Source organism: Anguilla anguilla, chromosome 1 (assembly GCF_013347855.1).
Source record: "Anguilla anguilla isolate fAngAng1 chromosome 1, fAngAng1.pri, whole genome shotgun sequence".
In the NCBI taxonomy this organism is placed as follows: Eukaryota; Metazoa; Chordata; class Actinopteri; order Anguilliformes; family Anguillidae; genus Anguilla; species Anguilla anguilla.
This window is the reverse complement of record NC_049201.1, coordinates 68877218-68889442: the sequence shown is the minus strand read 5'-3', so window position 1 is coordinate 68889442 and position 12225 is coordinate 68877218. Positions and strand designations below refer to the sequence as shown.

The 12225-nt window shown below is 41.1% G+C and overlaps 1 protein-coding gene across 2 annotated transcripts; it reads right to left on the bottom strand.

Moving 5' to 3' along the window:
* Window positions 1-1189: 1189 nt before the first annotated feature.
* On the bottom strand, window positions 1190-8604 carry LOC118235188 (translocon-associated protein subunit beta). 2 transcript variants are annotated; one of them, XM_035432320.1, is made up of 6 exons: window positions 8365-8604; window positions 4136-4293; window positions 3705-3803; window positions 2661-2769; window positions 2412-2489; window positions 1190-1877 (listed from the first exon to the last, which is right to left on the bottom strand). In XM_035432320.1, the coding sequence occupies exons 1-6, from the start codon at window positions 8455-8457 to the stop codon at window positions 1767-1769; spliced, it is 648 nt and encodes a 215-aa protein (XP_035288211.1). In that variant the 5' UTR covers window positions 8458-8604; the 3' UTR covers window positions 1190-1766. The 2 variants fall into 2 exon arrangements, with proteins under 2 accessions (XP_035288211.1, XP_035288222.1); XM_035432331.1 differs by lacking the exon at window positions 8365-8604 and adding an exon at window positions 4657-4803.
* Between the last annotated feature and the right edge of the window lie 3621 nt (window positions 8605-12225).

Genomic DNA, 12225 nt, shown 5'->3' with positions numbered 1-12225 from the left:
TACAGTCAACTCCCCCTTCCAGCCCCTGTTTAATCACTATAGAAAGTCTCTAAGGGAAAAAGTGACCCTGGGTGAATGCCTGTGCTTATCGGTACAGGCCCCACTCTAACAGCTCCGCTTCTGAAAACAGCCTTGGAGGTAGAGCCAGTAAATCTGGGACACGAAAACATCCACAGCACAGGCTGAGAGGTTGAAGAATTATTATAGCCACTTGAACTTTGAGGATACACAGATTACAGAAATCACACCTATTACCATGTTAAGTGTTCCTTTTTGTCCGTCTCCAATTTTGGTACGACACTGAGCCATCACAGTCGTACACACACGGGCAGTCTCATCTTCTGATTTATGGACTGCTGGTCTGTGCTGTAGTTGCTGGTGGGAGCTCAGAATTCTTTTGCAATCATTTCTGGATGATCTCCAGGTAGGAGGAATCTGTGTTTCTTTAACTGTGGTTCTCTGTGGGGTTTGTCTAACCAAGATTTAGAGGCGAAGCAGCCATGGAATAAAACATAGGCTAGAAAATTAGATTATAAAATTAGCATTCCGCTGTACAAGTAAACCTCCAAAACAAACGCAATACTGGAAAAAGATACAGCAGGTTATGCAGACGGAATACATTTGCAGAGGATAAACAAGAGGAAATACCCACAGCCAAGCTAAACTTAAGATCTGCTTTTAAGCAATGCAACACTCAACAGCTCTTGAAGTGAGTTTGTCAAGGTAATTACAGAATTGCATGAGTTACAAACATTTTAATACCAATTCTACTGAATGTGAATAAATTTCTAGTCCTCTCACATTCGTAATCCCCAAGTGCACATTTACCTTTCTTTAAGAGAGCCAATGACTCTTTCTGACACACAACAGACAAGAGATGTACATCTCCCACTAACCTGCAGGCTACTGTTTAATAGCTATAGGATGCATATGAAGCACAGGATTTCTGTGCATTTGGAAAATTGCCACGTGCTGGCTCTCCAATAAATTCACCTTTATTGCTTGACTCACATAACTACAACAGCTCCAAACATCAACCCTCCAACTCTACATCTTTATACTGTGCCACATCAATGAATCTTTAGTCTATTCCCACAATAATTTGACTGATTAATCATTTTGGGAGTACAGAAGCAGGATTACCTTCTGGAAATGGAAAGCTCCAAAACCAAGAAATATTGCTCAAACACTCAGTTACAAAACTTGGCACCTTTATTTTCCAAACACTAGTACAACTCACATGAAACTTTACAGGTGTATACAATTACTCTGGTAAAATTCCTCACCAGAAGGATGCAAATGTATTTATAAAACAGAAAAATATGGATCAACAGCTGCAATTTTATAATTCTGGATGTCAAATTATTATTCAACCACATCAAACCCAACAGGCTTTGCAGTTCTGTAAAACACACTATATCATCACACCTGCAATAGGGCAATAAATTCAAATGAACAACAGCGCCGCATACTCTTCCTATGCTGATATTTGAGTTATCCAATATTCCTTGAGTAAAATACCTACAACGAGGCAAGATCGAATTTAGCATTATTATGTTCACATCCATTGCACCATTGTCAGGATGACAATGCTGACCAAATTATAATAAATTATTCATTATTCTGTACTGGTCACATTTGACCTTTAAGACATACCTTGAGGGTACTTGGGCCTATGTCAAAATGCCATTGCCTTGCACTATTTAAATTATTCATTAGCCCATCCCCCACCATCCCCATAACCCATCGCTCGGGAGAGAGAGAGCTCAGTTCTTCTTGGTCTTGGGTGTGTCGTACTTCCTCTTGCTGGAGTACCAAAGCAGCAGAGGGATGCCAATGGAAGGCAAGGTCATCACTCCAAATGCTGCCCAATCCAGCTGCAAAAAGCAAATGAGTTTCTTTCTGTCCTTTATTTTTTTTAAAGATAGTATAACTTCAATGATGACTTAATGATGTGGTGGTTCTTGAGCCATTAAAAAACCAAATACAATGAGAAAAAGCCCCTAAACTTAAGGATTCAAGGAGATAAGAATGACAACCTTATCCCAAGGGCACAATACAAGAAAGATTTTGGCTCCTTAAAGCTAGGGAGTCTCTCCCTTGAAATATTAACTTTTGCAATCAAGATAAAGGGGTTTCTTGCCATGTGCTCCTAAGGGCTCTGTCAGGTCCCACACAATGGGGAAACTGATATGTATATATACCCACACAATCATAGCAATTATGTAGTTCAAATACACACTTCCAAGGAACACATGCCATTTCTGTGGCTTAATAACTAACTTTACCATAGGAAAAATAAACAGGCAGAGATATATTTGGTAACTGATTTATACCAATAAGAATGTTTGGAATGCGGTTTTCAAAGCATGACAGGATATTCATCAGAAGACTGGTGCAACGTCACTTACATAGTGAGGAGAGAAACGCCTGTCAAACTCCCTTTGAGCCAAGATCCCACCCTGACCTGGAGCGCTGGTGTAACCCACCTGGAGGTAAAGACAAGCAGACGGTAGGATGAAAGGAGAGATTATGAGCCTGTGGGTACCTGAAGCTAAAATGCATGTGACAACACAAGGCTTTACAAACAACAGAGTACACAGAGTAAATATGGCAGCACAATTTGCCATGTGAGAGCTTTTGTCTGAAAGTTTCCTTACCACAACCTGTCCTCCCTCCTGGGCAAGGTAGCTGACTGAGGCAGAGGTGAAGTTGAAGTATCCTGCCTTTAGGGGGCGCAGTACTACAGTATGAGAGACATTGCTGGCACTGGGAGAATGGATTAAAGGAGGATAACTAGATAAAGCAGAAAATTTACACTTTTAGTTTTAATATAATTTATCTAGATACCAGAGGCATCCTATGAGGCCAGAGGTAATAGATTAAGGAGACACAGAGGAGAGAGAAATCAAATATACAAATAAAGAAGTAGAGGTAGACAACTGGCTACACATTAGCCCTTTTCACAGATGCAATGTTTCAGAACATCACTGTTTAGGGGTCAGGTGTAGAGACACCATTTTATCTAGCACAGTAGTGTATGTCCGGGTCAATTAAACACACTTTCGGACTTTATCGTCACAGATTTTAATGAAATTTGGCAAGCTTATAAGAAATCCCTTCAAGAAACTTCCCCATTATCTCTACTCCCTGATTACTTTTAAATACAGTAACTATAGAACTAGCTCACAGGATTACTTAGCCCATCCATGCATAAATACTGAGCTTGGAAAAACAGGTTTCAATTACCATGTCCCCTATAAATGGAATGTAATACAAAAAACTTAGAATCTCTCGTTCCAACTGAAGATTTTAAAGTCCTAAATGCTGACCTTTTAAATACTGCCTGTACTGGTCTCCTTTGATCTAATTGTTGTCTGATGTGTGACGGCCATACGTTAATGTATGTCTGAACTGTGTTCGTCGTGTGCAAACCTATTATGCATCTTTCATTGTAAAACAGGTCTCTCTTGAATAAGTTCTCGATCTCAGTGACACTACATGTTTAAATAAAGGACAAATAAAAATAAAAAAAAAACACTCACTCGCACGGTTACTAAGGGAGGAAAACAACATTCTACATGAAGGACAGAAATGAAAGTGTAAGCAGGCATGGGGTGACTGGCCAAGGAGCACAAAATTCTTCCAAAGTGCACAACAGACAAGGTCACGAGAACACACAACGGCCACAAGGTAAAGGATACGGGGCAATCCTGTCCCACTTGACATTAAGCATCCCAGACACTATGCCAAAGTCCTCTGGTGGGAAGGAGTCATCGGACAGCTCCACCTCCAGGGCAGCGCTGTTGACAGAACCAAATTGAGTCTAAAACAATGTGTTCACATACAAAGCTCTCAAAACTTAACTTTACTATAATTTGGTGGGTATGCATACAAGGTCCTTAGACTTAAAACTGTGATGCACAAAAATGAGTCTGTACCATTGGAATACTGCCACGAGTAACTTACAGTTGATGATTAGATTTAGCACCAAACAGAATTGCAGATTTGTAGAAGTGTAGTGTTGCACAAGGGGTAGACTTCAGATTTTAGTATTCATCGTAATGAATTCAAACAGTGTGGTGCATGCGCGTGTACAAGTTAATTTTCAACAAAATTTTCTGCAATACAACACCTGGTCCCAACATTGTAGATGTTGTACTGTAAAGTCAGATCCCTTCCTTCCACAGCATAGCGGTTCAACAACGACTTGGAGGCCAGGAGCCGAGCGCCCTCTTCGCCGGTCACATAGCCAAACACCGCCAGCAAAGCAAATACATACAACGCTCCCATCTATAACAAAATAGAAGCGTTAATGGAAAACTGTTCAAAGCGAGCATTGCATCAGCAAGACAAAAATAACGACCTAGCTAGTTATCTAGGACAGTAATTATTTTAATGCAACGATTCAGAATGTAAAGGCAAATCAATGAGAACCCAGTTGAATACGCTTACGTGTACAAGCCTAGTAGCTAGTTCGTCGAATAATTCATTAAGCGGCTAACAATTATTCTCTGCAATGAGTGTTGTATTGTGAAGCGTTTATCGGACGGACAATCTTATGAATATTTTACGCGCCGTGAAATCATATTAACTGGGATAGAATACAATTTAAACGTAAGCTATCGTAGTACTGAATCAGCATTCAAGACTCACCGTGGTCTCTGTGTGCTAGCGATATGACTACAGCCACTGACTTTACAACTTCCTTCTTGAGCTTTGTCAGCAAAGCGTTGGCTTCACAGTTTGGCCAATCACAGCGAAAGTTTATGCCCATACCAACTTCTTTGCTGACGTAAAGGTACGGACAGCCGAAAGGATCAAAACGTCCACGAAATAAGCATGGCCCTTGATAAGCAAAAGCAATGTATAGCCTAAGCTACTCCCCTGATTCAGGTAAAAAGTAACATTGCTCTGAAACACACTTTCTAAAATGTCGGCACTCACTTCTGTTTTTCTTTAGAAAATATTTCTGTTTTAGATTATGTTTTCGTTCGGCCCAGACAGTTTTAGTGCGCGATTAATTATATTTTAGAAGTTTATTCAGGTTCCTGTCGACATTCTGGCTTTAAAGTGGCTGATATAGGAGAATTTGGGTGTTTGTGAAAGAAAATATACTTAAATATATACATAAATAACATTTAAGTAACTCCGAAGTGGTTTATAGGCCTACAGTGAAGTTATCTTCAAAGGCTGCGCATGTGTGTAATACGCAATTATTATTGAAAAAGTTAATATTATTTTTCGTTGGAACAATTTCCTTAAGGAAAGAACGGAATTAGGCTACCTAGGATATGCGATAACCTTACACTATATTTGCCTGCGTATTCTACTGCTCGTTCGTGATTAATTGCCTTCTCTCTCAAGCATGATATGGACAGGGACACAATGGCAAGTCGCCAAGCTAGAAGATGCAGTGTGTGTGTGAATGTAACTTATGCGACTCAGCGAAGAAATTTGCTCAGTGTACAGAATTGGCGTTTGAATGCTTATTTGTTGTAAGCCCCGCTACCTACCCTCGGAAGCAAACGTACGTCCCCTTTATGACATATCTTCCCCTTTAATGCTTCACCTGCCACACCTGAGTCCTCACCTCGTAAAAGTTTCACAACAACGGAAGACTGACTGCGTTTCCGACAGATTCCATTTTAACGTCTGATAAAAATGGGTCCACAGAGGTGAATTCAAATATAAAGGTAAGATCTTTATAAGAATCGCTAATATTTCGCCAGCGTCTATATTTCTGACAGTCTTTGGTCTGGTTAAAGCTCTGGTTGTGAACTGAACTACCTGGTAAGCTGGCCAAACAGAAGAGTCACCTATACAGACAGCCTTAATTTATTCCAGGATGTGTGAATATAGACCGGCTCCGATAGCCCATATAACAATATGTCAACTGAATAATGCTACAAAATTAAATTTGAAGTTCAATTCAAGTACTTTTGCTCGCCGTCAGAAGTCCTCTAATTGTCCAATCAAAATAGGGTTTAATTTGAGTGAAGGTTGTGCAGGCCAACCACATCAATCCTGAGTAATATAGGGGCCGCCCCCCAACCCCCCCCCCCCCCCCCCCTTTTTTTAAAATTTATTTATTTATTATTTATTTATTTTACTGATGGCGGAGAATTGAAGTTTGAAACGAAGCAACGTAATCAGTAAGGTATTTTAACCTGTTTTGGGTTTGCGAGAAAGATCGTAGGCAGGCCGGTGACAGCCACTCACAAAATTCCTTGCCGTCTGATTAAATAAAATGTATACCTTTTTAAAAATGATTTTTATTTTATTTTTTGAAACAGCCCATCAGTTGAACTGGATTGCATGGCACATAACCATGTATGTATGCTTTGCAGGTAGAAAAGAGAAGGAGCACGTGGACCTGATTAAAAAAAGAGAATTTGACCTAGTGTACAGGGAGGAGATTTGTTAGGATTAAGTGGGGGAGAAAAATAGGGATACACAGGCAGAGGCTTGTATACACTTGCAAACAGGCCAAAATGCCTGAAATCTTGACACTTGACCTGGAGCCTGACTCCAAAACCAGTGGAGTCGCTGCAGGACCTCAAACACCGGTAAAAACTGAACACGAAGAGAACAAGGCGGAGGGAAAAAATGTAGCGGACAGAGGGAATGAGGGTGAGGATGAAGAAAATGAAAAGGATGAAGAGGACAAAGAAGAAGATGAGGATGAGGCAGTAAGCTCTGCCATGCTAGAGCCAAGCACTCTACAGTGGCCAGAAAACAAAGAGAGGGAAAAAGATAATATGACTGGAGGTGCAGGGTCTGAGGAAGAAGGTGAAGAAGAGGAGGAGGAAGAGGGGGCAGGAAAAGAGCCAAGCACTCTACAGTGGCCAGATAACAAAGAGAGTGAAAAGGCTAATATGACTGGAGGTGCAGGGTCTGAGGAAGAAGATGAAGAGGAGGAAGAAGAGGGGGCAGGAAAAGAGCCAAGCACTCTACAGTGGCCAGATAACAAAGAGAGTGAAAAGGCTAATATGACTGGAGGTGCAGGGTCTGAGGAAGAGGAGGAAGATGAGGAAGAGGAAGAGGGGGCAGGAGCAGCAAGGGAAAAAGAAACAGAGACAGCGGATGGGAGCGTGGAGTCTATGTGCATCTCTGCAAAAGGACAGGAGAGCAGGACTGAGAGTGACCGAGAGCTGGAGAGGAGGGACAGGGAGTCGGTGGAGGGGTGGATGGAGGTTGAGAAGGAGATTGGGATGAAGGAGGAAAATAACCCAAACCCTCTGGAGATAGAACTGGAAGAGGAAGATGCCCTAATGAACTCAATGCCAGAAAAAGCCGCTCAGGTCTTCAGGCCCAATGTTACAATCCTTCACTCGTCCAGCAACCCGGAGTGCCCAGAAGAGAGCAGCCAACTCTGGATAGGGGACGCAGAGAAGGCTCCCTTCCTCGGCCCCCATGGTACCCTGCCGAATGGCTACTACCATAACTGGACCAAAGAGAAGCCAAAATGTAATTATCAGTACTATTATTAGCAACACCAGCATTGGAATGTCAGATATGAATAACATGCTGCTTAACTATTGGCAGTAGTAACTACCCATACCTGTTGGAAAAACAAATTTGTTTCACAGCAAAAACATTATACAACTGTAAATTACAAAACAATACCACCGTCAGCACAAATGATAAAATTCTTAATCACAGTGAACACAATACCATCCGCACTTCTATTACACATTATCGCCAGTTACTCTCTTTCAACTGCTTACAACACACTGAGTAATGCTAAGAACTAATCTCAGGTGTGACATTAAAACACACCCAAGCATGTAATGCATGTGTGGTGACATACTTTTTTGTGATAAACTCTTTATTTATCAATATTTTCCACACATCCAAATTTCCGCAAACCGTATCAGTCAATCTACATTTCCCATCTGAACCCTGGCAGTCTCCCCCCCCCCCAGGCCCTATGTACCATTCAACATTTAGTTATATACACACACACACAGGGAATCAAATGCTGTGATATACTGTAGGTGTAGGCACATTCTTATTTGTCGTCCATTTATTGTTATAGTTTGCTGTTGCTAGTATTTATTTGGCCAGTCACTTTATCATTTTAAGCATGGAATCAGTCCCAAAATGGGGAGCTTCTCTGTTTAATGGCTTGTAACGGTTTACAACAGTGAATAAATTGTTTATAAAACATCCAAAATGAAAAATGTAAAAATAAATGCATGAATTTAATCACACACTTTATCAGATTGTCACAGGGGATCATACTGGCATGCTTTGGTTTCATCTGTAGGTCATCAGCGGTCATTTAACCTAAAAATAGATCTCAGCCCCTCTCACTGGGGATTGTCAGAGTATGATGGAAACAACCCAAATGAAACTTACTGCTTGATCTTGGGTCCCTCTCTTAGGTGGATGTTGCGGTACTGACCGCGATGCTCTGAAGGTTGGCGTGTCGGTCTTCATAGGAGCCCTCATCTTCCCTCTCCTCGTGTGGGGTGGTTACGTCTTTTTGCCCTTCGATGCCCCACTGCTCAGCAGCGCCCCCCTACGGCTGATCTACACACTGCGCTGCTCAGTTTTTGCCACGGTTCCTATAATACTGGGTGAGCGTGCGAATTCTTCCAATGGAATGATGCTGAGCCTTGTCTGTGCCCAACTGAACATTGTGCGGCTGCAGAGTGAGTTTCCCTGTTAAGCCTCTCCTCGCCCACTTCCTTCCTTTCTTAGGCATGTTCGTGCTGGGTGTGTCTCGCATGCGGTTCGGCTCGGTGAAGGCGCAGTGTGAGGGCGAGGAAGAGATCAGGGAGGTCCGCGTTCACCGGCAGTACGTCAACGACTCCATCTCCCTCTTCCTGCTCTACTTCCTGCAGCTGGGCGTCATGGCAACGTACCTGAGCCATGAACTACTCAAACTAGTGCCTCTGCTGACCATTACCTTTGCTTTTGGCAGGTAATACACGTCTCAGACACACATACAGTTCATAGGTTATACTTTACTGTTACAGAAATACATGATACATTTTATATATTGGAGTTACACTGGCATATTTTTGGGTAATAGTGTAGGTGTAATTCAGAAAAATGTACTGTCAACAATAATATGGAACCTATCTATACTGTCATACATATAGCATTATTAATGTTCTGCACTGTGGAAAAATTGTGTTTATACTAGATGGTTAGAAGGAAAAACAAGTGTTTTTTAAAAACCCTTTTACAATAATGTATGTATGTGATAAGTGTAGTGAAAAACAACTGCTTAGATACTTTATCTGATGTGCTGTTTTTGAAGTCCAGTATCTAACCTAGTTATTTTTTATATAACACTGTGCAAATACACGTTACTTAATGTAAAATACTCCTGGGACACTAATTCAGCTGCAAGAAAAAGTTCCTGTCTATGAAAGGCAAGGACTATTATGATACATGGCATTAACATTAATATACACTCAGTGGCCACCCGCTTCAAGATTCGACTCGTTGTTCATTTAGAGATGCCCTTCTGTACACCACTGCTGTAAAAAGTTTTTTTGTGGCCTTTCTGTTCACTTGACCAAGTCTGCCCATTGTCCTCTGATCACTCTCAGTTACAAGGTGTTCTTCCCCACAGAACTGCCACTGACAAGATGTTTTTTGTTTATTGCACAATTCTCTGCAAACTCTAGAGACTGTAGTGTGTGAAAATCCCAGAAGGGCAGCTGTTTCTGAGATGCTGGAACCACAGTGTCTGGAAGCCCTGTGTGATTTGCTGTTTAAAGGGGCAGGCCATTTGCTTTAAAGAGCAGGTGTACCTAATAAAATGGCCACTGAGTGTATATCCTTATGTAAACAAATGAGAAATGTTATCCTCTTGCACAAAGGCATGCAAGTTTTCATATACCTAGCTCATGCACTTGGAGTGAGTGCAGTTTATTTAATTTGATTGTATGCCAAGCATCCTTATCTTGGGTGGTAAATACTAGCAGTATTGCTCATTGTGTACATGTGTAATGCAGTCTATGCAATCGTATTCTCAAAAGCTTTTTAAATCATGTTATTTGATCTAGATCTATATATATAGATCTATAATGACATTGTTTAGACCGGTTTCAGTTGCCATTATTAGGAATATTGCTTTGTGTACTATAATCGTATATATTCCTTAATAATTAAGCACTTTATCCTTTTTGCGTAATGGTGAAATGATCTCTTCTGCCATACAGGCTAATCTACTGGGTGTCCTTGGCGATGGGCAGCAGTGTGCGTGGTGTGGGTTTCGGCTTTTCCTTCCTGCCTACACTGGCCATGCTTGGAATCAACCTGTACTTCATGTTCATGCTGGATTCAGGGGGCAGCATCTTTGCCATGGATGACCTGGCTATCCCAGAACCCCCACCTCCCCCCAGGCAAAGGTTCTGGGGTTAGAGCCAGGATGGAGCTCTGCAATGGACTGTACTGGGAGAGAGGACTAAATCATATTTGGACTCGAATCGACTGGATTTTATAGGCTGGAATGTTTTTCAGTGGGAAGTGTTGGACAGGGCCTTTGTTCAGTCTCATAGACTAAAAATGAAATATTCTGCAATTGAACCATTTTATTCCTGCATTTTTGTACATTTTTCTTTTATTTTCTTTGTAGTAGGTGTAAATGTTATTTGTAGTGCCCAGATGAGGATCAACTTTCTAACAGCTTAGACTCATGACAATATAGTGGACAGGATTGTAAGTCAAAATGGCTACCTGCCCATTCATTTAAGGTGACACACGAGTCGACAAATCAGTCAGTCTAGTTTATTGGTTTTGATTGAGGCTGGTTTTGTGAAGACCTGTTTTTGGCAAAAACTGGGCTGGAATGAATTTTACCGGCTGCACTGTATTTACCAGTGATATGATAGTGTAGCTCTGAACGGTGTACCTGCACACTGATATTTAATGTGTATTTCCCTGCTGCTTTATCATGTGTTGATTCTCACTATTAGAGGGAGAAGAAAACCCATGTGTTGTAATGTCATGCCATTGGATCAAATGTATAGGACCAGATTAGAACACTACTGCTCTGAATGATGATGCTGTGCCCCCCTTCTCAGCAGAACGACTAGTATCCATAATGCAGACACCCCCACCTTTCCCTGTGTCCCTGTATAACAGGGGTGGGAAGTACATTTCTGGAGGACTAGTGTGTATGCAAGTTCTATTTCCACCAGTTACTCAATTAGCTGATTAGCTGTACATACACAAATACTGGGTCACTCCTAGATTATATCACAGTAAAATGCTTTATATAGACACACAAGGACAGTCTTTACATTAATTGATCAAATTACCAAGAAATGTATCTGAAATAATCCCTGCGATAGATTGGCAGCCTGTCCAGGGTGTAATCCTGCCTCTCGCCCAATGCACGCTGGGATAGGCTCCAGCACCCCCCGTGACCCTGCCCAGGATAGGCGGGTATAGATAATGGATGAATGGATGGATGTAGCTGAAATATAATGTCAATGTAAAGTTAAATAATTCAAAGAAGTTGGTGGGAAATCCAGAAACAGACATGGCGGCATGTTCCCCATTCCATCTATAGACAAGTACCTTAATAACAGAGTGCAGCATTCAGTTTGAGAATCAGCAAGGACTGACTTTCCAGGAAGTCCACATATTACATGGAACAAAATTTGAATTTACTGGGATATTCCCTGAAAGCAATATATAGCTGAGCCAGTGGTGGTAATATAGTTCAATCTGTCAAAAATCTTGCAGCCTCAATCTGTGTATACTAAGCATTATGAGTTACAATATTTCTGTGCTAAAATGAAGTATACAACTTGTCTCATTCATTCAGTTTATATCTGAGAGTCACTACATGGAAATGATTTACCCTGTTTTATTGTTTGTACTGTGAATATTACATCTGTTAAGAGAACTATTTTTTCCTGCACATTTAAGACATAATGTCAATGGTCGTGCTTGGAGTCCATGTTTACTTTGTAACTTTGCAGTTTTTTCTAAAAAATCTTGTGAAACATTGATTTAAAGCACATTAAAGTATACATTGTGTGACCTGAGTGTATACATTTTCAGCCATTCGAATAGATTTTCATTTGCCCCTTGGGGGAATTTGTCCTGCACATACAAAAGGTAGGCAATAAAAACAATAGTGCAATCACGAGACATATCAGTACCAACAATGCAATCACAAGAGATAGCAGCTGAAACGCATAGTGCAGTGGTAACCAACCCTGTTCCTGAGGATCTACCGTCCTATAGGCT